This window comes from Prionailurus bengalensis, chromosome B4 (genome assembly GCF_016509475.1).
Source record: "Prionailurus bengalensis isolate Pbe53 chromosome B4, Fcat_Pben_1.1_paternal_pri, whole genome shotgun sequence".
Taxonomy (NCBI): Eukaryota; Metazoa; Chordata; class Mammalia; order Carnivora; family Felidae; genus Prionailurus; species Prionailurus bengalensis.
In genome coordinates, this window is record NC_057358.1 from 64,037,579 (window position 1) to 64,064,575 (window position 26,997).

At 38.7% G+C, this 26,997-nt stretch overlaps 1 protein-coding gene across 3 annotated transcripts; it reads left to right on the forward strand.

Moving 5' to 3' along the window:
* The first annotated feature begins 252 nt into the window (after positions 1-252).
* On the forward strand, positions 253-26,513 carry RESF1 (retroelement silencing factor 1). 3 transcript variants are annotated; one of them, XM_043562911.1, is made up of 6 exons: positions 253-396; positions 1,682-1,777; positions 3,442-3,642; positions 16,795-21,862; positions 23,242-23,325; positions 25,787-26,513. In XM_043562911.1, the coding sequence occupies exons 4-6, from the start codon at positions 16,852-16,854 to the stop codon at positions 25,951-25,953; spliced, it is 5,262 nt and encodes a 1,753-aa protein (XP_043418846.1). In that variant the 5' UTR covers positions 253-396; positions 1,682-1,777; positions 3,442-3,642; positions 16,795-16,851; the 3' UTR covers positions 25,954-26,513. The 3 variants fall into 3 exon arrangements, with proteins under 3 accessions (XP_043418846.1, XP_043418847.1, XP_043418848.1); XM_043562912.1 differs by lacking the exon at positions 253-396 and adding an exon at positions 766-1,218; XM_043562913.1 differs by lacking the exons at positions 253-396; positions 1,682-1,777 and adding an exon at positions 2,701-2,750.
* Positions 26,514-26,997: the final 484 nt, after the last annotated feature.

The window sequence follows — 26,997 nt, forward strand, 5'->3', positions numbered from 1 at the left end:
GAAATCTACATTTTCAGTCCACTTTAGCCCTACTGAATTGGTTTTGCAGGTGGTGCTCTTCAATCCTTTGGACGATTCCGACGCAAGTGAAACGTAAAGTACCACTGATGGAGACGTTTTCTCCATAGGACATGTAAACCGGCCTTTGCAAATCTCGCCGCCAGGGACTGGAGGGCGGGGCTGGCCACAGCCGTTGTATACGTGTGGCACTAGGACCCGGGCGGCGCAGGGCTTACCGCTGCCGCTCACGGCCGGGGGCGGGGCCTAGCTGTTCGGGGAGCCTGGGCCTCGCTGATCGACCCGCCCCTGAAGGCGGACCGAGTTGACTTAAACTCAGGGGCCCGGGAGGCCCAGAGCGTCCTCCCCGCTTACCCGTGCTGGGCTCGGCGCCCGTCGGTAAGTGTGGGGCCGGGGAGCCCGCTGCCCCTCGCTCTCCTCAGGTCCCAGGCGCGGCGCTGGCCGTCAGGAGCCCAGGCGCCCGCGGGCAGGCGCCGCGCGCGAGGCGGCGGGCGCTTTTGTTCTGAGGCGAGGACGGAGTCTCGGGGTCGCGGGAGCTCGGGCGTCTCCGGGCCTCGGCCCCGCGACTCGCGCGCCCCACCGCGTGCCGGCCCCTTCGCTCGTGGCCCTGCCTGCCGCGCGGGGCTGGCCGGGGCCAGCCGCGGACGCCGAGCCCGAGCCGGAGGGCGGCGCCTCCTGGGTGTTTTCTTTAAATTGCCTCACTTCTTGCGGTGGAGGTCGGGGTGGAGAGAGCGAGTACGCATTTTGTTGAACTACGAGGTGGTGGGTGTGAGAGTACCTTATGTTTTTAATTATTTCCTGTCGGTGGCGTGGAAAAAAAAAATCTTTGTTTTGCATTTACGGTTTCTCGAGCGTTGCCTTCCTCCCCACCTCCATTATGCTGACCCTCCCGAAACAGAATTGCTCTGCTTGTATCTCCAAGTGGCCCGCGAACGCCTCTGTTCCGCGGATGCTTTCTGTTCCTCAGCAGTAGTTAGTTCCTCGAGGCATTTTTAAATGCACAAATGCATACCGATTTTAGGTGTTTTCGAGGGAGGCGAATGCTCTAAGCAAATGTCCTTAGGATCTTGAGTTCAGCAGCAACCTTTTGAGGAGAATCGTTTCAGTGAAAACAATTTATTTGTAATACTTTAAGGAGCCTACCTTCAAAATAAAGAGAACAGCCCATGATACGAGTCAGCTTGGGGTGCATTTGAATAGGTGGGTCGCAGAGCTTGTTTGGGGACTTTTCTGCTTGTAAATTGTATGTTTTAGTCATTGTTAGCATTCACGAATGTTAAGGTTTTAGTTACGTTTCCCCCTGTACAGTCGGATTCTCTTACTGTTCCAGTGAGGAAAGCTGGTAAGATAAAGTATTTCTGTTTTGGAATGGTAGGGCAATAGTGATCCTGGAGGACCAACTTGAATTCTAACTTAAACAGTGAATGGTATTTTAGGCCACACCTAGTTTCTATTTGTTACTTTCCACACCTAATGAGAATTCTGTAAACTTCGTATGTTTTTGGTGCAACCTTAAAGGAGGAACACAGTTTGGCACAGCGATGTCCTATCTAGCAAACAGAATAGCATGTGCTTTTATCATAAAGTAAGTTTCATGTGAATAAAAAAAATGCAGTTCATATTAAATTATCACTAATTATAAAATGTTTCTTGCTCTTCCTAGGACCAAAGAAGTATAATAAACACTGTGTGAAGGGGGACTGACATGCTTGGAGGGAAATGGGAACATAGTAGTAAAAGACTAACATTGTACTTAAAAGTAAGTATGTTACCTCCAAGTAGCCTGCTCTAATTTATTATGGAATTAAATTGTTAATTAAATGAATCAGCGTTGGTTAAATATTAAACAGTAGGGCACAATGGATTTGATGACAGAGCTTGAGGAGAAATATATGGTTGACATAGCATAGAGAATCTAGTTGTTAGTCTTTGCAAGAAAGAGTAGATTATGGGAGGTGACTGGTTCAGGTTACTCAGGCAGAGGTCTACTTAGGATTGCTCTATTTTTTAGAATTTTTGTAAGTTTATTTTATTTTATTTATTTGTTTTTGAGAGAGAGAAAGAGAGGGAGACCGAGATCCCAAGCAGGCTCCTTGCTGTCAGTGCAGAGCCCGACGTGGGGCTTGATCTCACAAACCATGAGATCATGACCTGAGCTAAAATCAAGAGTTGGAAGCTTAACTGGCTGAGCCACACAGGTGCCCCAAATTATATGAGTTTTAGTCATACAACACACGTGGGACAGCCCCTGTCTGTGAGTGGTAAGAGCTCAGTAAATTTTAGTTGTCCTGTTAGAGGAAAGATATTTTATGGCCTCAGACAGCATTGTATCTAATAGGAAATTCAGTTTGCTCCTTTAAGGTCTAAGTTTATCAGCTCTACGTTAATCAGTTTTGTGTTGATTAAACCCTTTACTGTAGATCCTGTTGTAGGTTATGTTTCTGTAGGGAAGTACTAGACACAACTCTGGTTTTTACCTCTAGGCTTAATTTGAAATCAAGAATATCTCCATTAAATTCTCCTTTTAAAAAAAAAATTTTTTTTTTGAATGTAATATTTTTGACAGAGACAGAGCATGAGCCGGGGAGGGGCAGAGAGAGAGGGAGACACAGAATCCGAAATAGGCTCCAGGCTCTGACCTGTCAGCACAGAGCCCAACAGGGCTTGAACTCACAGACTTCGAGATCATGACCTGGGCTGAGGTCGGCTGCTCAACCGACTGAGCCACCCAGGTGCCCCTCTGTTAAATTCTTAATTCAGGGCATATTTGCCCCAGAGCCTCGTTTTTCCATATTACTGTGTGATATTCAGGACTCCCTTACCATTTAGGTTATCGATGTCTTGTATAAATAGGAACCTAAATGTTTAGGGAATTGATCTTGTTGTTTGAAAAGGTATTTATAAAGATGAATTTCAAGGGTTTTGTGTGTGTGTGTAAGCAGGCCTTCTCCACCCTCCTGCCCCATCCCTCCCATTGAAACAGACATGGAAAGCATTCAATTTTTGAGATAAAGAGACAACGTTTACCAACTCTGTCTCTAGAATGCAAGTTAAAATTTACTTTGTAATAAGTCTTGTAAAGAAAGAACTAACTGGGGACTTTGAGAAATTCTAAATGCTTTGTTGGGAGGCAGCATTGTAGTGTGTATATTCTTGAGATCCTAAGTGTGCTTGTAAATTGAAGGGCAGTGTTAGAGGCTGGCCTCTTGAGGTAAATGTCGTGAGACATTTGCTCATAGTTCTAATGACTGCAAAGATTTAATGACAATCACTAAGATTCTCCTGGGATGTATTAAATTCTATGACTTCACTGTAAATTAAATCTTTAATTTATGGTTAAGATTGCAAAGTATTATAAGAAATTATATTGTCTACCCTATGTTTTAAGAAACAAATCGTAAGCAAATTATTATTTTTTTTAAGCCCTAAAAGATAATTTACTGGATCACATCATTAAGAAGTTCAAATAGTTCAACCTTCATGTTTGGCTGGATCCAGTATCTGAATATAAAGAAAGAAAAACTTTAAAGACTTTTGAGACCCTCCGTCTTTGAGCTCTGTTCTTCAGCATTGACTCCATTCTCAGGCACACCTTTCTTCCTTGAGTGGCTCTAGCATCTCCAGGTATGTATCCAATCAGCTTGAACTTAGACAGGCCTTTTGTATGGTTGCTCTACCAAAAGTCTATAATTTCATTGGCTTTCATTGGGTCATGTACCCATGTCGGTGCTATTGACAGGGAAATAACTATGTTTGGTTTTTAAACCACAGTTTAGGGATATAATTCATATGCCGTATTTATAAAATTCAGTTTGTCCATTTACAGTGTACAGTGTTTTTTGTTTTTTTTTTTAATTGTGGAGAGAGTGTGCCCTTGTGTCTGCGTGAGTGGGGCAGAGGGAGAGGGAGAGAGAATCTTTAGCAGGCTCCACTACTTGCTTGGAGCCAGATGTACGGGGCTTGATCCCAAGACCCTGGTAACTTAACCAATCAGGAGTCAAGACACGTAACCAACTGAGCCACTCAGGCACCCACTACAGTGTACAGTGGTTTTAAGTTATGTTCACGTGGTGTGCAACCATCATTGCATTCAATTAGAACAGTTTCTTTACTCCCAAAACAATCTCCATGCTCATTAATGGTGTTGATCCTAAAGGTGATGAATCTGCACAGCAACCAAAAAGGTTTATTTAGACCCTTAGGGATTGCAATCTGAGACACACAGAGTTGATAAAATCCAAAGTAAAGTGCTGCAACAAGTGGGGAGTGCAAGCTTACATAAGCAGAAGGCACAAGGTTACATAATTTGTTTTGGATGAATAAATGATTGGTTGATGGGTGCTAGCAGAGTTGAAACTAACTATAATACATGTTTGGCTTTTTGTAGGCTTTGGCTATTTAGCCAAAGTAGGACGATGCATTCCAGGAGGTGGTCCAGTTGTAACTGACAAAAGTCAGAACTTTGTGATGTTTTGAAAATTAAAACTGGGAAAAAAAATTAAAACTGGAGACAAGCCTCGACCCTACTTTCGATATTCATCTGACTCTATTTAGAGTGACTCTCTTAGCAGTGCTTACTCTGTTTCAGAATCTTCTTTCACAGATCACTCCCCCTTTTCCCCAACCCAAACATTCCCAGGCAACTATTAATCTAGTTTCTGTCTCTAGATGTGTGTACATTTCGTACAGATGGATTAATAATATGTGATCTTTTATGACGTCTCTCACCTAGCATTTTGTTTTCAAGGTTTATCTGTGTCCTTCACTGCTTTTTATTGTCAAGTAATAGTCCATTGCATGGATATGCCACATTTTGTTTATCCTTTAATCAGTTAGCAGACATTTGGATTGTTACCACTTTTTAGCTACTATGAATAATGCCCCTGTGAGCGTTCATGTGCAAGTGTTTGTGTAGACATACATTTTTAATTCCTTTGGGTATGTACCTAGGAATAGAATTGCTCCATCATATAACTACTTGGTCTTTTGAGAAACTGCCAGAGTGTTATTCAGAGTATTTATATATATTTAGATTTAGATTCTCAGCAGAAAGGCATAAGAGTTCCAGTATGTCCACATCCAGGGCAAACACTTGTCTTTTTGTGGTATGCTATTGTGGATTTTTTTTTTTTTTTTTTGCGTTTTTAAATGTATATTTATTTTTTAAAGATTTTTAAAAATACTCATTTTTGAGAGAGAGCATGAGTTGGGGAGGGGCAGAGAGACAGACAGACAGACACAGAATCCAAAACAGGCTCCTGGCTCTGAGCTGTCAGTGCAGGGCTTGAACCCACGAACCCGAAGATCATGACCTGAGCTGAAGTCAAATGCTCCACCCACTGAGCCATACAGATGCCCCTGCCACACCGTATTTTTGATTGCATTCTCCTGATGGTTAATGATGTTAAACATCTTTTCATGTGCATGTTGACTATATATCTTTGGAAAAACTTTCAATTTGAGTTGTCTTTGTATTGTTGAGTGGCAAGAGTCCTTTTTTGAATTCTAGTTCCTTATTGTAAATGTGAGGGTTTATTTTTGGATTCTGTTCCACTGATCAGTGTCTATCCTGTATCAGTGCCGCATGGTTTTGTTATCATAGTTTTGTAGTAAGTCTTGAAGTTGGAAAGTGTAAGTCCTCCAACTTTACTCTTTTCAAAATGAATTTCAGGATCAGGTTCTCGATTTCTAGAAAGAAGACATCTGAGATTTTGGTAAGGGTTGTACTGACTCTGTAGATGAATTTGGGTGGTGTTTCTACTTTAACAGTATTAAATCCTTTAATCCATCGAATGTGGGATGTTATCCCTTTTTTTAGGTCTTTAATTTTCTCTTCTCTTCTCCCCTCCCCTCCCCTCCCCTTTTCTTTTCTATCTCTGCATTCAGCATGGGGCTCGCTCTAATTCAAACCCTGAGGTCAAGAGTTGCATGCTCTTCCACCTGAGCCAGTCAGGTGCCCTTGGTCTTTAATTTCTTACAGCAATGTTTTATAAATTTTTCACTTTTGTTAAACTTATTCAAAGTGTTTGATTCTTTTTAATGTTACTGTAGTGAGATTGATTTCCAGATTAAGTGTTGTTTAGAAATACATTTGGCTTCTGTATACTGAGCTTGTAGTAGGCAACTGAGCTAAACTAGTTAATTAATTATGTTAGTTTTTTAGTGGATTCCTTAAAAGTTTTCTATATACAAGATCATGTCATCTGCAAGTAGAGATAGTTTTACTTCTTCTTTTCCAATCTGGATGTCTTTTATTTCTTTCTTTTCTTTCTTTTTTCTGAACTGCCATGGCTAGAACCTGTAGTACAATATGGATTAGAAGTAGCCAGAACAGGCATCTCTGTTTTTTCCCTGATTTCTTAGAGGATAAACATTCAGTCTTTAACTATTATGATGTAAGCTGTGGGTTTTTTGCAGATGCCTTTTATCAAATCAAAGAAGTTCCCTTCTTTTTCTAGTTTGAGTGTTTTTACCATGAAAAAGAGTTGGATTTGAAGATGCATTTAATTTCCATCCTGTTAGGTCCTTCTTCTGAATCTACTGAGATGATCATGTGGTTTTTGTCCTTTATTGTATTGATATTTTATATAACATTGATTTTTTTTATTATTATTTTTTATTATTATTTAAAAAAAATTTTTTTTAATGTTTATTTATTTTTGAGACAGAGAGAGATAGAGCATGAACAGGGGAGGGGCAGAGAGAGAGGGAGACACAGAATTGGAAGCAGGCTCCAGGCTCTGAGCCATCAGCCCAGAGCCCGACGCGGGGCTCGAACTCACAGACGGCGAGATCGTGACCTGAGCTGAAGTCAGATGCTTAACCGACTGAGCCACCCAGGCGCCCCTAACATTGATTTTTTTAAATCAACCTTGCATTTCAGGGATAAGTCCCACTTTGTTATGGTATATAATTATTTTTATATGCTGCTGTGTTTGGTTTGCTAGTTCTTTTTTGAGGATTTTGCATTGTAGTTGCATTGTGATTTCTTTTCTGGTTTTGCTATGGAGTTATCTTGGCCTCTTAGAATTAACTTGGGAAGTATTCCCTCTTTTGTGTTTTAAAAAAGTTTGTAGAATTGGTTTATAATATTTATGTTTTTGGTATGATTGTCCAGAGTGCCATTTGGGCCTAACCATTTCTTTTTGGGTAATCTTCTGGTTACTAATTCAATCTCTTCATAGGCCTAGTTAGATTTTCTGTATCTCAAGTCAGTTTCAGTCAGTGTCTTTTGGAGTTTTTTGGGGTTCTTCACTGAATTCCACTGTATGTGTGTGGAACAACAACAAGCAACAACAAGCAGTTCTCTGGGGACACCAGCTGGGTCTCCTACAATTCTGACACTATATACCTGGGGGGTAGCATCAGATTCTACAGGTTGAGGGCTTAGTCCCACAAGACTGCCTTCATCCATACTTGCTTGAGACACCAATCACAAACCCAGGTTATTCCCTGTGCTTCTGACGAACAGGTTACGGATTGGAGGTTTTTATAACTCCCCTCCTTGGACTTGAGATATGAGTCGCAAGTCTAGATTGTTTGTTGCCTGTACTTGTGTCTAACTGGCTATTGATTGGAGGTTTCCCCAACCCCTTCGTTGGAATCTATTAATTTGGTAGAGAGGCTAATGAAACTCGGAGAATCATTTTACTTACTAGGTTACTGGTTTATTGCAAAGGAATTTAAAGGATATGAATCAACAGTCTAGAAGAGCTGATAGAATGAGGTATGTGGGAAGTTGTGTGGAACTTCTCTGCTCCCTCTGGGCATGCCAAAGTCCCCAAATCTTCATGTGTTCACAAACCCAGAAGCCCTCTGAATCCTGTCCTTTTGAGTTTTTATAGAGGCTTTATTACACAGTCATGACTGATTAAAAATATTAGTCATTGATTTAACCTCCAACTCTCCATCCCTCCCTGGAGGTGGGGGAGGGCTGAAAGATCCAACCCCCTATTCACATGGATGGTTCTCCAGCCCGCCCCCACCTTTTGGTGCAGTCTAAAAGTCACCTCATTAACCTAACAAAAGGCACCTTTTTTCACTCAACACTTGGGAAAACCTCAGGATTTTAGGAATTCTGTGTGAGAAATAGGGACAAAGATCAAATATATATTTCTTTGTATAAATTACAATATCACAGGGAGCTTGTTCTTTTCTTTCAGATTATCGAATATATTGGCATGTGGTTGTTCATAGTATTCTCTTTTTGTTTTCAATGAAAGGTTGGTAGTAGTGTCTCTATTTCCTGATTTTAGTAATTTGAGACTTTTTTTTTGGTCGGTTTAGGTAAAGGTTTATTAGTTTTGTTGATCTTTTCAAGGACCCAAGTTGTGGTTTTGTTCCTTTTCTCTATATTCTCATGGCTAAAGTTGATGACAGCAAAGGATATAATATAGGACTAACAGAAAAGAGATGCATAGGCAAAGTCTGTGGAGGTGAGGCACATGCTTCCAGGTTCTTCCATGAGTACTGAATGGGCGTGCCATCTCTAGCTACAGTCAGCAGTGACAGATCAAGTCAGGAAGCATTTATATACATTAGAAATTCTTAAAAAAAATTTTTTTTAAATTTATTTTTGAGAGAGTGTGAGTGGGGGAGGGGCAAAGAGAGAGAGAGAGAAACACAGAATCGGAAACGGGTTCCAGTCTCTGAGCTGTCTGTCAGCACAGAGCTCGACGTAGGGCTTGAACATGAACAGCGAGATCATGACCTGAGCCACCCCAGCGCCCCAGAAATCTTTTTTTAATGTTTATTTTTGAGCGCACTAGTGTGAGTCGAGGAGGGGCAGAGAGAGGGAGACAGGATCCCAAGTTGATATCATAGAGCCTGACGTTGGTCTCACTAATCACGAGACCTGAGCCAAAACCTAGAGTCACATGTAACCAGTCACATTTAACCGACTGAGCCACTCAGGTGCCCTACCTCTCATACGTTAGAAATTCTTTAGGACCCTGAAGAATATTTATGTAGGTTATATCAAATCTTCTTCTGCGTTTAGTTTCTTGCCATGTGTTATTTTAGTTGAAGTAGTTGAGGGTGTTTATTGGAGGTCAGAAATTTATCTCAAGTAGGTCACTTTCATTATGGCCATAAAGATTCACTGCCACAACTTCTGTTGGTTTTTACATTTTCCTTCCACATGACCATGCTACTATACAAGGTGTTGTGGGTAAGGTGGCTTAGAGCATGGAAGTGATGAGTTCACAGTTGAGTGATTGCCATTCCTTCTCACCCACCATAACTTCCAGAGGTCCTCTATGCTAGTTGGAGAAGGAAGACCATAGACCTAGGGGATAAGGGTTGGAGGAGTAGGCAGAAACTAGTAATCTAATTTACCTCAGGCTTGTAGCTGCCTACTACTCTTAGTCAACATACTGCTGGCCAGTGGAAGATCTTAATCTTAAAGACTCTTAGAAACCCTCAGCAGTTGCTAATTTTGGGGGAATGAATGCTCTTGCGAGTGGTGTCCTTTAGGCCAAGACTCATGTAATTTATTCTGTTAGTCATGATTTCCATTGGTTTCCTGATTGAGGGAAAGCAGAATTCTCTTGTCTGTATCTTCTAGACTACAGTTATGGTTCTGAATTTAACTGGATCTGTCATCCCCTACCTGACCCTGATAATAAGAAAGTAGATTCTATCCTATAGGTCTCTTCTGGTACTTCAGGTCCCCTTGCGTCATTAGTCTTAACCTTTAGTTTTATAAAACCTGGATCTTAATGGAATGCCAACAAAATGCCTGTGTTAATATTCTTACAATCCTCCAAACAAAACCTGGTACAACCAGAGTAAACACTAGAGTATGGTCTATAATGACGAAGGTAACTAACTAGGTGTAACAGTTTTCAGATTTCTCTTCAAGGCAGTTGAGCCTGCTTTTATGGCAACTGTTTGGTTCTATTCAAAGAGTTTATCCATCTCAAGAGGCACAGAATTGGCTCATTCCTGTTGTAATAGTGGTATTTATCCTCCTAATACACTTTGTACTCCAACAGCATATTGCATCTTAGGTAGCTTATACTGGCAAACTACTCCTCTGTATTTGAGGCACTTGTCAGGAATTTCTAGATATTTGAGACCACCACCCCTCTAATGAATCTTGTTTGCTTAAGGTGGTGGGTACCTGGAGGGTTCTAAAATGAGTTGCTAGGCAGAACTCCCAGGAGGGATAACTGACTTTTTCATGTGTGCTCTCTGATATTTAATTCCCATTTTAGGGAATAGTACAACTCTAAAGTTAGTTTGAAATTTGTCTCTGACCTCTGCTCTGGAGACATAAGCGTAAACTTTCTAGCCTGAATGATAGATGCATTGCTCTGAACTTCCTACTGGCCAGTCATGATGGGGTATGTGTGATTGCCAGCATCCCACGCTCTGCTTAGATTAATCAGTGAGCAAAATTAGAGCAGTTTATTTCCCACTCCCTTGTTCTTCCAGAGAGAAAGCCATGTGACTCTTATTGGTGAGCCTTGATTATACCTGGGACGTTACATGGTTCTGTATGGGGAGCTTGTGGCCTGACCTCCACAAACGGCCTGATCATTCTGCCAGGGGTCAGGGTCAAGTCACTCTTTTCCAGTGTTGCCTAAGAAGAAGTACAGTTCGTTAGGGTATTTGAGTGTCCTGTGCTTCTGAATAGAATTTGTAGCAGGACACATGTAGGGTGGAGGGTAGAGATGTAGGGGGCAACTTCTCCATTGTACTCTGATGACCTTTGTCTATTCATGGGCCAAATAGGCAAAGTCTAATCTCTGTCTGACTCCTACCTTGGCAGGACACCCAGTAGGCCCTTCTGGAACAAAAGTTGATAAGAACTCTTGTGAGAAATAGCCACAGGGATGTTTTTTTTTTCCTGTTGAGCACAGGACTTTACCACCTCCCTTATCCTTGGGTTATATAGTCGCCAGCTATAAAATGGCTGCAGTTTAGAGTTGGCTTTTTGGCAACCTGTGTTCTCAAACACCTTGGGATCACCCTCTGGGAATAGGGACACTGATGTTATTTTTTTCTGTGTGGGTAAGTAATAAATTTGTATGTGAAGTTATATTCTTGTCTCCTTTCTGTCTCTGGCAATGTGCACAGCTGTGATAGTGGGATTTCTATCTAGCCTTGCTAGCCTTGCACTATTGCCTGGCTTCATTCATTTGTTGTGACAGTTGCGTGTGATCATGTATTTAAAGCATTCAGTGCAGTTCTTAACATATGGTAAACTCTCAAATGATAGCTGTTATTTATAGAATTGTATTATAAATAATGCAAAATTTAGAATATTCCTGAAAGCCTAATTCAAGGATTGATAGCCTAATTTCTTCTATGACTAAGGATACGAACAGCCAGAGCTAGAATAATAGGTTGAGAAAATCATGATACTTTTCGAATTTCTGAAAAGTGCATTTTACATTGAAGTGTTGGTATTGATGGTTTTGTTGATGTTACAGAAGCATCTATAGCTTTTGCTAACGTAAATCAGTTTTTTAGTGGAAAATAGTGGCTTTCCTCGTTTTGACCACATCAGCTGACACTCCAAATAGACTTTGGTTTGTGGAACACATTAGATGTCAAACTTAAGCCATAAGGGAAAGTTTCACTTTAAAATACCAGAATGGGGGGGAGGGGCGCCTGAGTGGCTCAGTCGGTGGAGCATCTGACTTCGGCGCAGGTCATCTCATGGTCTGTGAGTTCAAGCCCTGCATCAGGCTCTGTGCTGACAGCTCGGAGCCTGGAGCCTGCTTCGGATTCTGTGTCTCCCTCTCTCTCTGCCCCTCCCCTGCTTATGCTCTCTCTCTCTCTCTCTCTCAAGAATAAACAACATTAAAAAATTAAAAAAAAAAAATAAAAAATAAAATAAAATAAAATAAAATAAAATACCAGAATGGGGGGGCGCATGGGTGGTCCAATTGGTTAGGTGACCGACTTTGGCTCAGGTCATGATCTTGCGGTTCGTGGGTCAAGCTCCGTGTCAGGTTCTGTGCTGAACAGTTGCTCAGAGCCTGGAGCCTGCTTCAGATTCTGTGTTTCCTTCTCTTTCTGCCCCTCCCCTGCTTGTGCTCTGTCTCATTCTTGTCTCTCAAAAATGAATAAGTGTTAAAAAATTAAAAAAAAATACCAGAAGGGTTTTATGTTTTTTTCAGGTATAAGAAGAGTGTTTAATATATTTTTTAAGAAGTTCTATATTTTTGAAGTATTGAAATCATGTGATGTTTATGGCTGACACGAATCTGAAGGGAGAAGTGGGGACTTTTTCCCATCTGGAAGTTTAAATAGGGACTTCTTTTTAACTTGGTGTTCAGTACTTACAGATTGTGTTTATTCATTTAACAAACGTTTATTGAAGCCTGCTGGACATTGTCTAGGTTTGCATCTTTTGGGCTGCTCTGAGACAGTCTTTTTTTATGCCTATCATCTTGTCTATTAATAGCATTATCTTTCATTTTAATAATGTTCCAGTTTCTTTGACAAATTAACAGTCACCCTTGTATATAAAACAATTCTTGATGTGGCTCTGTTTGTCCTGTTCTATTTCTTACAATTTCATCTGACCTGTAGTAGGCAGATCATAATGTAACCAGTCTGTTTTCATAGAGTTCTGTACATGGGTGCGTGTGATTGTGTTTAAAATAGATACTAATATTACTATTCTTCCACAAGCTGTGATTTTTAGGTTATTTTTTTACTTTGAAATTTCTGTAATAAGGGTAAACTAAAAATAAAGTTGCTGGGTTGAAAATTTTTCTTTTTTTAAGTTTATGTTTTGAGAGTGAGTGAGCAGGGGGTGGGGGCAGAGAGAGAGAGAGAGAGAGAGAGAGAGGGAGAGAGAGAGAATCCCAAGCAGGCTCTGCAGTGTCAGCGTAGAGCCCAATGTGGGGCTTGAACTCACTAACAGTGGGATCATGACCTGAGCTGAAGTCAGATGTTTAATTACAGAGCCACCCAGGTGCCCTATTTCTCACAGTTTTAGAGGCTGGAAGTCCAAGATCAGGGTTATGGTTTCTCCTGAGGCCTCTTCCTTCTTGGCTTGCGGTCAGCCTCCTCCTATGTGATGTCACATGGTCTCTCTCCCCCCACCGTGTGCATATGCCTTTCTTATGAAGACAACGGTTGTTGTCCTGTTGGATTGTGGTCCTATCCTTCTCACCTCATTTAGACTTAATTACCTCCCTTAAAGGCCTGTTTTCAAATATAGTCACACTGGGGATTAGGACCTCAACATTTGAAATTGGTGGGGGGAATAATACAATTTAGTTCATAACAGCATCCCACCCCCAAGTACATACAAGAAGTAAGGGGAATTTATTAGGCATCATTAACTCTAGTAGAAAAGCTAGTTTGTATTATGCTTTGGCCTTTATTTATTTTTTTCTTTTTTAAGTAAACTGCTCTTAACATGGGATTTGAACTCACAGCCCCGAGACCAGGAGTTGCATGCTTTAGCAACTGAGCCAGCCAGGTACCCCTAGTCAGTTGTATTATTAAGGAGCTTTCCTGAGAGAAGGCATGTGAGGAATATACAGATCTGTCTCTTTTGGGGATTCGTTTTTAATTCAAAAGCATACATACCTTCTTCAATCTTGTTTTTCTTTTTAGTGAAAACACTATGACCCAAGACTTGATAGATGTAAAAGATCTGTAGATTGTTTTGGATTTAAAAAAATTTTTTAAATATTTATTTTTGAGAGAGAGAGAGAGAGAGAGAGAGAGAGAGAGAGAGAGAGACAGATCCTGAGCAGGGGAGGGGCACAGAGAGGCAGAGAGACAGCATCCTAAACAGGCTCCAGGCTCTGAGCTGTCAACACAGAGCCTTACACAGGGCTTGAACTCTCGAACCATGAAAGCATGACCTGAGTGAAGTCGGATGCTTAATCAACTGAGCCACCCAGGTGCCCCTGATTTAGATTGTCTACATAAACTCTGTGAACAGTTTTATGTTTTCCTTCCCAATTCTTATGCTTTCCAGATCTCTAGTACCATGGCGAAAAGAAGGGGTAATAGTGGCGTTTTCATTTTATTGTCAATATAAATGTTTGAAGCTGCTATTTATCAAAATTAAGGAAATTTCTATTGTTGGTTTGATATGATTGTTCTTCTAATAAATGGATATTGAATTTTATCAAGAGCTTTTGTACCTGTTGAAAATTTATCATCTGGGGCACCTGAGGGGCTCATTTGGTTGAATGTCCTACTCTTGATTTTGGCTCAGGCCATGATCTCATGGTTTGTGAGTTCAAATCCCGTGTTAGTCTCTGCACTGACATTGTGGAGCCTGCTTGGGATTCTCTCTCTCCCTCTCTACCCCTCCCCTGCTTGTGCTTGCTTGCTTTCTCTCTTAGATAAATAAATTATTGTCCTGTGATTACTTTGGTTAATTTTCAAATGACAAACTTTGTATTTTTGAAGTAAAGCCAGTTTGATCATGGTGGGTTATCCTTTCCATAGGTCACCCCATTTGGTTTGCTGACATTTTGTTTAGGATTTTTTTCATTGACATTTCTGAAAGAAATTATTAATTTTCCTTCTTTTCAGCATTTGGATGATAGCCTCAGTGAATGAGCTCTGAAGTGTTCTCTCTTTATCCTTTTTTTTTTTTTAATTTTTTTTTTTAACATTTATTTATTTTTGAGACAGAGAGCATAAACAGGGGAGGGTCAGAGAAAGAGGGAGACACACAGAATCTGAAACAGGCTCCAGGCTCTGAGCTGTCAGCACAGAGCCCGATGCGGGGCTCGAACCCACGGACCGCGAGATCATGACCTGAGCCGAAGTCGGATGCTCAACCGACTGAGCCACCCAGGCGCCCCTATCCTTTTAAAGAAGCTGTATGGGGATTGTTTTCTTTCATGAATGATTGTTGGAATACTCCAGCAAAGCCCATACAGGCCTGGCATTTTCTTTGTGAAAAGATACTTAATTATCAATGTAAGTTCTTTAAAGAGATAGGGTATTCTTATTGTGTTAGTCCTGGTTATATGTATTTTTCAAAGAATTTGTCTATTACTCCTAAATTTGAAATGTATTGGAATAAATACTTATTATTTTAGTGTCTATAGGGTCTATAGTCTATAGGGTCTAGTGGTAGCCTCTATTCCCAATATTGTGCTTTTAAAGTTTCATGATCCGTATTGTCAGAGGCTTAATGATTTTTATTCTTTTGAAAGAATCAACTTGTGACTAGCTGAATTTCTACATTTTTATTCATTATTTTATTTCAGTCCATCATCATTTCTTTCCTTGGGTTAACTTATTAGTCTTGTGATAAATACAAAGATTGTTTCTTGGTTATTTATTCATTCATTTATGAATGAATGCATGAGTGAGTGAATGTTTTTAAGTAATCTCTACGCCCAGGGTGGGGCTCAAACTCCCTGAGATTAAGAGTCACAAGCTCTACCGACAGAGCCAACTAGGCACCCCTCCCAGTCTCTTTAACATATTTATTTATGCTCTAAATTAGTGTTATGTGTTACATGAACATGGGGATAGGAACATGTTATGGACTGAATTGTGTGTCTTCTCTTCTCCCATTTGTATGTTGAAGCCCTAACGTCTAATGTAACTATTTGGAGGTGAGACCTTTATAGGTAATTAAGGTTAAATAAGGTCATAAGGGTGGGGCTCTGATCCAATAGGACTGATGTCATAAGTAGAGGAAAGAGGCACCAGAGAGCCTGCGTGCGCGCGCTCTCTCTCTCTGTCTGTAAGTGTAAAGTGTATTCTTTATTTCTCAATTACTTGGCAATTTTCTATTTACTTTGTTTTCTATAATTTCTAGATTGATTCCATCGTAAATTAATCTGAATAATTGAACACTTTGAAAATTGAGATGTGCTTATGGCTCAGCTAGATGGTCATGTTGGTAAAAATTCCATGTGCACTTGGGAAGAATGTATATTCTGCATTTAGGGTGTAGTATTAATATGTTTAAGTGAAGTTGGTTTTATTTTAATTGGTCTTTCCTCATTTACTATGGTTGTAGAATTGACCATTTTTAGATTTGTCAGTAGCTGTGGGTGAGAGTGTAAGTTATTTTAACCTTTTTGGAGGGCAGTTTGTATTGTTCGTGAAGATAATTTTAATGTCCTTTGACACATTGATTTCACTTCTAGGAATTTCCAGAAACATTTAGCCAAAAATGTAAAGTATAAATATAGAATCTTTAGGATAGTTTACAAGTGCAAAAACTTTATCTGCCAATAAAGGACTGGTTAAATGGTAATATATACTCAGAAAGTGTATGTTCTGCAGGCAATGAGGATAATATATTTGTAGTGAAATAATAAGGTATCCTAGGTATAGTAATGAAAATGAGGCAAAAAGATGAGGTTTCCTTTATGTATTTGTTTTTTACCTATAAAATTTTCTGTAAGAGGAGGTAACAATAGATACCTCTGGGGAATTAGACAATGGGGATAGACAATAAGGACTATTTGCCATGTGTTTGAAGTTTTTTGTTTGTTTTGTTTCAATGAACATGGGTACTTAGAATAAAGAGCCTGTTAAGATCAAAGTAATTGCCACTTAAATGGAGCAAGCAAAATACTATATTGTGTAGAATTTCTATAAAACACCCCAGAGATTTTATTGATACTTGCCATGTTTATTGTTAAATCCTTCTTTGCTCTTTTCTTTGTATCTCTTCCCCAAATTAAAGATGAAGTTTTGACTGGTCAGAGGTTTCTGGAATTCTAATAGACCATAGCATTGGTGTTAAGGTAAACTAATTTTCTTGAAGTTTTATGCAGACAAAACAAATTTTTAATGAAAGATCTTTATTTCCTACAGATTCCTGACATTCAAAACAACTGACTTTTAATACTCTGCTACTACATCAAATCAACAATGAATTGGAATGCAAAACCAGAGAATGTCACCTTACCACCACATTATCCTAAAAAGCCATCATCTTTTTTGGAGCAGGCTTTAATAAATACATTTAACACAACATCTCAAAGTTCTTTAAGCTATCCTGGAAGTAACCAAGAAGCATGTATGTTTCTTGGAAATTCAAATCCAGTTTCACAGCCACTGCTAAACATGAGAAATTATACAGCTCCTCAGCAAATCCCTATTTCTGATATACATACCGGGACAGTTGTGGCCTCACAAACGTCAGTAGAAAGAATAACATATGCAAATGTTAAAGGATCCAAACAACTAAATCACAATTTGCAGATGTCTTCAGGCGTTACCCAAAATGTTTGGTTGAACTCACCAATGAAGAATTCTGTGCATTCTCATACAGGGGCAACTGTATCTCATCAAACTAGTTTTGGAACTAATACACCTAATGTACATGCACTACAGAATCAATTTGTAACTTCAGATACCTGTTCTGTGCAACTACAAATGATCCCCTCCAATTCTCCAAGAGTTCCTATAACTTATCAGTGGACCCCAAGACTTAACCCATCTGTATCAGAACGACAGGTTGACTGGGCGCAACAGTATACATCCAGTGGACTGACTTATCCAGATTACAGACCGCTTCCAAAGCAATATAGTTACACATCACGAAGCTCTTTGCAAGATCCTTCCCTTCAGAAACAAAACCCTATGCCATCTGCATCATTGCAAATTAAAAATAGTCACCCTCCAGATCCTCCACAGACTTTACAGTCAAAGCAGACTGCAACTGTACATTCCTATCGATACGCAGTTCCTCAAACTGACAAAAGGCCTCCTCCTCCTTATGACTGTAGATACGCAAGCCAGCCTTTGCAAAGTACTCAGCATGTTATTAAACAGGCTTCTGTGGAAGTTCCTCAGAGTCAAGAAATGCACTTACCTGAAATGAGGAAAGACTTTTCTAGAAGTTTACAACTGCATTGGCAAAACCCTAATGAAAATGTCAGCACAGTTGGAAATTCCTGTAACTTGAAAGTAAATAGCAGTGTCATTCAGCCTTTTAATGAACCTGTTAGATCTTCTGTGGATGGTGTTCAGTCTCTTGCTCAAAATAATCAAGAGAGGAGAACAGACTCTTGTGATCTAACTTCAAATCAAGTATTGGACACAAGTGTCACAAAAGAAAAGTTAGTGAGGGATATTAAAACATTAGTAGAAATAAAAAAGAAGTTTTCGGAACTTGCAAGGAAAATCAAGATTAATAAAAATCTTTTGATGGCAGCAGGTTGTATTAAAACAACTGATACCTCTTATAGTGAATTAGCTCCAAATTCTGGATTGTCTCTGAAACAAACTGCCCAAATCCGGTCTGGACCACAGGTAACCCTAGTGACTCCAGAGAATAAACCACCAACAGTAATGGAATCTGCAAAAGAAACAAATAGAGCATACAGTACAATGAATTCCAACATTCAGGACCCCAATTGTGGAAATTTTAACCAAGTGAATTCTGTTTTACTAAATTCTGTCTGTTCAGAAAAGTTTCCAATGCCAGACGAGTTACAAGATTTGAAAGTTAGGACTTCTTTAAAGGCATCGACTGTTGAGATTACCCAGGCAACCTTAAATAACAGCCAGATTTCATCAGGAAATGTCAATGTTGAACTAAATGTGCCAACAAATTCTGAAACAACTTACGTTCCTCAGTCTGCGTCCTTTGAGGAATATGTTTCAAAATATCCAAATAAAAATACGCTAATTCTCAGTTTACTTACATGTAGAGATAAACCTCAGGAGAAGTTGTTTAAAAATGCTAGTGAAACTATTCAGGGTTCCAAACCACATAGTTATGAAGTTAATCCAAGTACCCAAATCACTGGTAACCAGCTAAATTTGAAAACAGTGGAAGCTCCAAGTACTTGTAACACAAATGCCAAGGTTTTAGATAACTCTTTTTCCCTTGAGCATAAATCCTCAACAAGTGGAATGCCTTCTAAAAGTGACAGTCACTTTTCCATGGAATTGCTAGCAACATGCCTTTCTCTGTGGAAAAAGCAACCTTCAGAACCTACCGAAGAAAAGCAGTGTAATGAATCAAGAAAAAATAGAACAGCAGTTGGAGTTTCCAAGCCTGTGGAAACCTGTGATAAGAGTCCATTTTCAGTTGTGGGAAATTCTCAGAATAAGGTGTTAAACAGCTCACAAGAAACAACTTTGTCAATGGTAGTACAGAATTCTGAGTCTTCAGGCACAACCAACACAAAAGGAACAGAACTTCAGGTGGCTGTAGTGTCACCACTAATTCTTTCAGATGTCAAAACCTTGTCTGTCAAAGGAACAACACCTGAAGCTTTATCTGAAACAATGTATCCAGTTATTAAAGAAGGCAGTGTTTGTAGCTTACAGAATCAGTTGGCAGAAAATACAAGTATTACTGCTGCTTTGAAAGCTAATGTTGATGAACCAGTAGCAGGTGCTACAACAGACACCAAGATGTTCTTACCAATTCAGAAGGAAGAGCAAAATGAGTCAACTAATGCAGCAGACACACCTCATGGCAATCAAGGAAAGCATATCAAATCAGAACCAGATACCCATTATACTGTGAGTGAACAGCAAGCTTCATACAAGCCAAGGAAAAGTGATATTGCTAGTGGTGATATGTTACATATTGAGAATATTTGTTCTCTTGTTGAAGGTGATACGTCTTATAATTCCCAAATAGCGGAGATATTCAACTTGCCGCCTTTGAAAAGAGTTGAGCCACAGAAATCTTCTCTCCCTAAGCAACAGGTGATTAGTAGTGGACAACAAAAAGAACATACAGACAATGTCACTGAAAATAAAGACTTTGGTTTTCAAAGTGATAATTTTTTAAAGTGCACAGATGTTTCACATAAAATAACTGACCAGGCAGAATCACCTCAACCTCCAGAATCATCTTTGAAGCATGTTAAAGCAAATAGTGGAATTTTAGAGGAAAGTGATTTGGAACATATCACTAAAAAAGAAAGCATGGCTAATGATATGTGTTCATCGGCAGCTATCCAACAGGGCAGTTGCCCTCAGGAAGCTGATGCAGTTTGCAATTACACTGCCCAAGATCCTACAAGAAATGAGATTCTTAATGATAAGGCATCCATCTTATACCTACATGATCAGTTGTCAGAACTTTTAAAAGAATTTCCCTATGGCATTGAAGCTGTGAACACACATGAAGGTTCTGTGGCCCAACAAATAACAAACCAAAACCCAAAAGGTCAAACTTGTGATAAAACTGGTTGTGACTCCAAAGACTCAACAGACCAAATACATATTACAATATTAAACTCAGAGCAAATGAAAGAATTATTTCCTGAACATGAAGATCAACTCTGTGAGGTAGACAAGTTGGGAGAACATCAGAAAGAAGAACCTGTAAACAAAGAAGGGGGCCAGTGTGACCCACAAACAGATACAGATGAAAAGAGTCATGATTCTATAATGGATTCAGAGAAAGATGATGTCCGTTGCTGTGCACTGGGATGGCTATCTATGGTTTATGAAGGAGTACCTCAGTGCCCGTGCAATTCTATCAAGAACTCAGCTTCAGAGAAAGAAGGGGAAGATAAATGTTCTCCTTTGAAGATCAACAGTTGTAAACAAGGAGAGAAAACTGATAGAAATGCCCCTGTTGAATGTAATAGTCCTCTAAATAACAATCCGGAGATTCCTTTGACTTGTCCAGATACAAAAAATCATCTTCCTGAAATAGAAGAAAGCAAAAATATAAATAAGCCCAAAACAAAACATCACAAATCACTGAGGACAGAACAAGAATTATCAGGTCAGTTTTTATCTAAAGGTGATAAAAAACTAGATTCCTTGCAAAGTCACAAAAGGAAAGGAAAACTGAAGTTTCATGAGATAACTTTTCATAGCAGTAATAAAATGACAAAATTTTCTCAAGAGAGCCTGCACCAGAAGCTCATGGCACAAAACTTACGTCCACTAAAACCAAAGGTGGGTTTTTTGACAAATAAAAATAAAGATCTGTGTATGAAGAATGGTTCTTTGGTACAGTCAGTATCCCCAGAGAAAATAAAATTGAAAGCAGGCGGCTTGAGACAAAAAGTTTTGGAAAAAAGGAAGTTAGATGATGGGGGCATACTTGATTCAAAGATAAAGAGGAAGAAATATGATAAACGAGAGCATAATAAAAATACGGGAGATGGTACATTTAAGTTGTGTAATTTTTTGTCACTCGCAAATGAAAGAGCCAGAGTTAAAGAAAAGACAGTATCAAATGCTAAGTCCTCAGGCTCCAAGGACGTTTCATCCAAAATGAGTAGAGTTCTGACACCAAAGGAGTATTTACAAAGGCAGAAGCACAAAGAAGCGATGGGTAGCAACACATCAAAGAAAAGCCACGTGAGAAATGTAACGTGTGATTCTCAGTACGTGAAGTCCAGTAAACTTTCCATGCAAGCAGGGAGTTGTGGGAAATCAAATGAGAGACACAATAGTGTACAGGCTTCTAAAGAATCATTAAATACTTCTTTAAGCCATGCTAAAAACCTCAAATTTCACCATTCTGAGGAGTCTAAAATGTGTATTTCAAGGAATGTTAAAGGGATAGTTGGTGGAAAGCAACTTGATAAAATGTGGATTGATAAAACCAGATTAGACAAAAGTTTGAACAGTATAGACAATGAAGTTCAATTCGGCCAAATGTCTCCCCAATCAAAGGATCAAAGGAAACTATATCTGAACAGAGTTGCATTTAAATGCACAGAACGTGAGAGCATTTGTCTCACAAAATTAGATAGTTCGCCCATGAAGCTTAATAAAGAGAGGACACCAGAAAATAAACCTCAGAGCTTCTTACCTGTGAAAGATGCCACAGAAAGACCAAACATGCTGGAGTTTAAATTATGTCCAGATGGACTGATTAAGAATACAAATTCTGATGACAACCGGAAGGATCTGCAGCCTTGTCCTAGCAAGGAGCAGGCACCTGTGCAAGGTCTGGTATGATTTTTTTTGATGATGTCTACAACATTGTAAGGCATGGTTTTAAGTTTATCTTCCCCTTACTGTAAATTGTATTCAATTTGTACTTGATGACAAGAGGTGTATGGAATTGTAAGGTTTGCCAAATACAAAGATTTCGTTTTGCACCAAGAAGCTGATATTATGAAAAATGTTTTTGTGCTAAGTTAGAAGAGTGTTAGTTATACATTATTTCAGTCTTTAAAAAAAATTTTTTTTAATGTTTGTTTATTTTTGAGACAGACAGAGCATGAACAGGGGAGGGTCAGAGAGAGGGAGACACAGAATCTGAAACAGGCTCCAGGCTCTGAGCTGTCAGCACAGAGCCCGACATGGGGCTCGAACTCATGGACCGTGAAATCATGACCTGAGCCGAAGTCGGCCGCTTAAACGACTGAGCCACCCAGGCGCCCCTCAGTCTTTTGTTGATTCTCATTTGGACTTGTGATTTCAAAGCTCTGTGAATTTGAAGCTTTGGTCTAAATATGAGGAAATAATCATTACATATTTGTGAAAACTTTTTATACATATGGAAATGGTTTGATTTACTATTATCTTTGAAGTAGTTGGTAACTGTTATCACGAAAGTTAAAGCGCTGTCCTGTAGTCTGCTCTTGAAATGGGAGGGCAACGGAAGCAGTCTTGTCCAATGTTAAATTACCAAGGCCAGAAGGAAGCATGACTGTCATTTGGCTGAATGATAGAATTCTCAGTGTAGTGCCAGGAGGGAAGGAGAAAATAGAGGACTAATTATTTGGTAGTCAGGAAACATGTAAGTGTTGTGAATATTACTTATAAAACATTGTGTTGAGAAATTCAGATTGGAAAAGTAAAGGATTTGAATGGCAATCTTCTTTTCTCCTGTGCTCTTCAGATGGTATCTGGGCACAGAAAGTTACAATGTAAATATAAGGTACATTTTCTTGGAAGGATATAGGGATGTATGGTAAAAATAGACTATAAAATTTATGTTGTAAAGTATTGGTGATTTCACTTGGCCATATAAATGTATCTGAGGCATGGGTGTAACAAGAACATTGGAAGTAGGTGGGGGCAATGGGAGGGGCTTTCTTTGTCTCATGTACCCTTAAATACCTTGGAATTTGTTGGTGTTCAGCCTAAGTGGGAGAAACAATTCCATACTGAAGATAAACTTTTAATGCAACCCATTTTTCATTTATAAGATACTCAGACACTTGAAATGGAAGGATTTTTGAGGCTTCTTTTAGACTTGCAGTATATGTGAATATATTTAATGCCTTCTAGGATTTATTTTATGTTTATATGACTTTCTTTCATTAAAGTACTAAAAGATGAATAGCAATTTCTAGAGATCTGAAAATGAATATTTAGTTTCAGGAATAAAAAGTACAAAAGAAGACTGGTTAAGAGGTGTAACTGAGGAGAAAAGGATGCCAGAAGCCAACCAAAAAATAGGTAAAATCCTCATGTATTTACATTTTTACTCTACGTATTGGGCACTTGGTCACACAGAAGCTGGATTATAGTTATGAAACTATTGTGAAGTTTGATTTTTATCCATATTTTTTGAATGATTGAGTGTATGGTAGGAAGATAATTTCTGATATTTTCTGTCATACTGTGGAGAGGGGAGCAGTGGTCTGTTTCCTGTTAACAAGAAAATATTTCTCCTCTTGATGAGTTAGGTAACTTTTCTGTGCAGGATTATGCAGTAAATACTAGGTTTTGCAGATCGTAAGGTTTCCTGAATACTCAACTCCGAGACTATAGTGAGAAAATGGCAGTAGAATAATAAATGAATGAGTATAGGCTATACTTGAGTATAGGCTATACTTCAGTTAAACTTTATTTACCACATTGGGCTAGAGGGTTAGCCATACCCTGTTTGCTAGCTCCTGGGTGGGGTGATTAGCAAGTTTAATTCATATAATTCTCAAAACCAGGTAGATGAGCATGTCCCCATTTTATCAGTGGGAGGTAAGGTCATTAGAAATTCCATAACTAATAACCAAATAGGGACTTGAACTTTGTCCCCTCTTTTCAAAGTTAATTCAGTGTGGAATTTGAGTTATTTTGATGATAAGAAACTGAGTCTCCTAGTTAAAATTTATTTCTCTTTGTATGGGAGGGATTTAGGCTGAGTGCCAACCAGAAAAACCAGAGCTTTCAGTATCTTACTTAGTGGAATGAATGCACTTTGTTTTTAGGGTTTTGCATTGAGAACTAGAAGCTAGGGTTCAGGAGTTTTATCTTAGTTTTGGTTAATTGAATATGAAAAGACAAGTGTTTAGAACTCATTGAAAATGGGTAGAAGCAGAATTTCACCATGAAAAATAAAGAAGCACATTTCTTAAAAGAGAGGAAGTGATGAAGTGGAAAAGAGAGTTTAAAACAAATATACATAAGCAGGCTTGCAGAAATCGAGTCCTGCACAGTAAAGGTACACATAGGAAAAAACTAAATTGATTTAAAGTCTTAAAGAAGAACTGCACTCTTCGTCAGAACAAGAAAACAGCTGAAGCAGGGCAAAATGAATTTTAAAAGTCCTAAGAGTGGAAAGCATACTTTTAAAGTTGGAACACAGGAATTCAAAAGTGAGAAAAATGGAAATGGGCATTGAGATTGGATAAGAAAGGTCCTTGGACATAGGAGCGATGTTACTCCATAGAGAAGGTAAGAGACATAATTGAAATATGAATCTGAAAATACTCATAGATGCCTGCGCAAATTGATCAGATATAAGCATGAGCTAAATGAGAGACATAAAGACAGCCACAAATAAGATGAGCAATAAACTGAAGTTGAGTAAACAGTGCTGAGAATCGTGATAAAAAAAACACAGACTGGGGCACAAGCTCAAGGAGATCTGCAGCAGGGTAAGGAATAGCCAAGATGCGAAGTGTGAGATGAATCACTATGTTGTACCCGAAACTCACGTAATATTGTATGTCAGCTATACTTCAATTAAAAAATAAAAGCAAATAATACTTACAATCCAAAAAAAAAAAAAGTCTGGAGATTCAGGAAAAGCGTGAAAGAACAAATACCAAGATGAAGAGGTGGAGAACATGAACCAGCGGGAAATGAGACAAAAAACAAATGTTGCAAACTCCCAAACAGATCAAAGAAACAGTTGAGATAATTATACATCTACATTTGGTAGCAAAGGTTTGAGTGTAGATGGAGCAAGTTGTGAAACTATCAAGTCAAGGTAAGGTACAGAGAAGAGGAAGTAACAGAATCCAGTGAAAAGTGACTTAGGAACCCATCTCGGATATCAGTGTCATAGAAGAAAGCTAATGAGGATATACAATAATTTGAAACTAAGAGGATAGAATGCGTGAGTTCCTAGGCAAAAAAAAAGTAAAACAAGACTATTATGCAGAAAGGAATGGCTATAGCAGGAATGAAAACCAAGGGAATTCTATTCTAGACCAGGGGAATTGGCTACTGAGAAGCACAGCCACATCTAGAAATGCAGGAGGTAGGAAAAGCTGGACCCATCAAAAAGATAGGCTAATATAACGCTGAAATGGTCTGACAACAGAAAGCTATAGACATGTCTTAGAATACAAAAACTTTTCCATTCACTGGTTGAAACTGGCTGGTTTGTGCTCTTTGTATTGCTAATTTAGATAGCTGTTAAAAAGGTCACATTTATAATAGTGTGCAAATGATAGAACAAGATAGCTGTGGGATGTGAAGATGGGATGAGAGTAGAAAAGAGTCCCCAAAAGAGGCAAGATGTCCTGTGTGTGTAATTTATAATTCTGTAGGTAAAAAGCCATAGTTTGTCCAACTCCTTGTCCTAATTTTATCCAAGAGAAGAGTGCAGGGTTACCCTCTCCATTTTAATTGATTGTATATTGGTCACAAACACTGAATAATAAAGTAAACAAAATTTCTGTTTCCTTAGATGATAATGTTTTGGCTAATGCAAGACTCTCCAAGAGAAGCTTCAGTGCAGATGGATTTGAAACACTACAAAATCCAGCAAAAGATTCAAAAGCAATGTTTCAAACCTACAAAAAGATGTATATGGAAAAGAGAAGCAGAAGCCTTGGTAGTAGTCCTTTAAAATAATTTCAAGGCTAATTTTTTTTGATGGTTCTGTAATGGGCACCAGGAAGTTTCTGCCAGTTTCTGTTTAGAATATTTTGCTGAAAATGCTCAGAATTGTAAAAAATGTCAAGAGAGTTTGGATACTACATAAGTTTTATACATCTATGAAATCAATTAAGTGGCTTGAGAACCTTGCTTGTGGGTACCAGACATAAGAGATAGATGGTATTTGTCAGCAAAACCATAAGGTATTGAATTTTGACATTACTGAACAAAGTTTACCATTGTTTATTTTGAAATGCTAACTATTGATCCTGAGGGAGGACAGTTGTTCTCAGTTAAGGACTTGTTTATTTTAGCTGGGACTGTAAATATATTTTTATTTCTAAAGCTTATTAGCAAAACTTATTTTTCAAAAATGCTCACTGTGAACGTCAAAGTATATTCTTAAGTATTTTATACCTAATTGTAAACTTTGTCAGAAGTCTTGTTTTGTACTTGTTAAGCTGAACATAATTTTTGGATAATGTTTAAACATTACTTTTCATACTTGAAATAAACATTTATTTTTTAAAAATATATATGTGAAGTCATAATGGATTGTGTTTCGTTTTCTACCCTCACAACAGGACACATTTTAGAAGGGTGTTTTTAAAAGGAGAAATGTTAAATTAAGCTGTCAGAAGTAAATATTTTCAGGTTGCATTCAGAAGAAGAGCAAACATTTTACTGGGGTCAGGAAATTGGAAGAAAGAAGGCAAAATGTTTCTGGGTTTTACTTTATGACTCCTAGAAATGTGTTGGTTAGTTTCATAAAATCTCAATGTCATATATATATTATATTTATTTATAAATTGTATATATTATATATGATATATATAATATATATGGCACTGAGATTTTATGAAAATATACATTATATATTATGTATAAATTATATATAACACATAAAAATAAATTACATATATATATATATGGTTCATACTTAACCACATTTCTGGGAGTAGGGAGAAATGGGGAGTTTAAGGGGAGTATAGTTTCAGTTTTGCTATTGTGAATATCCTT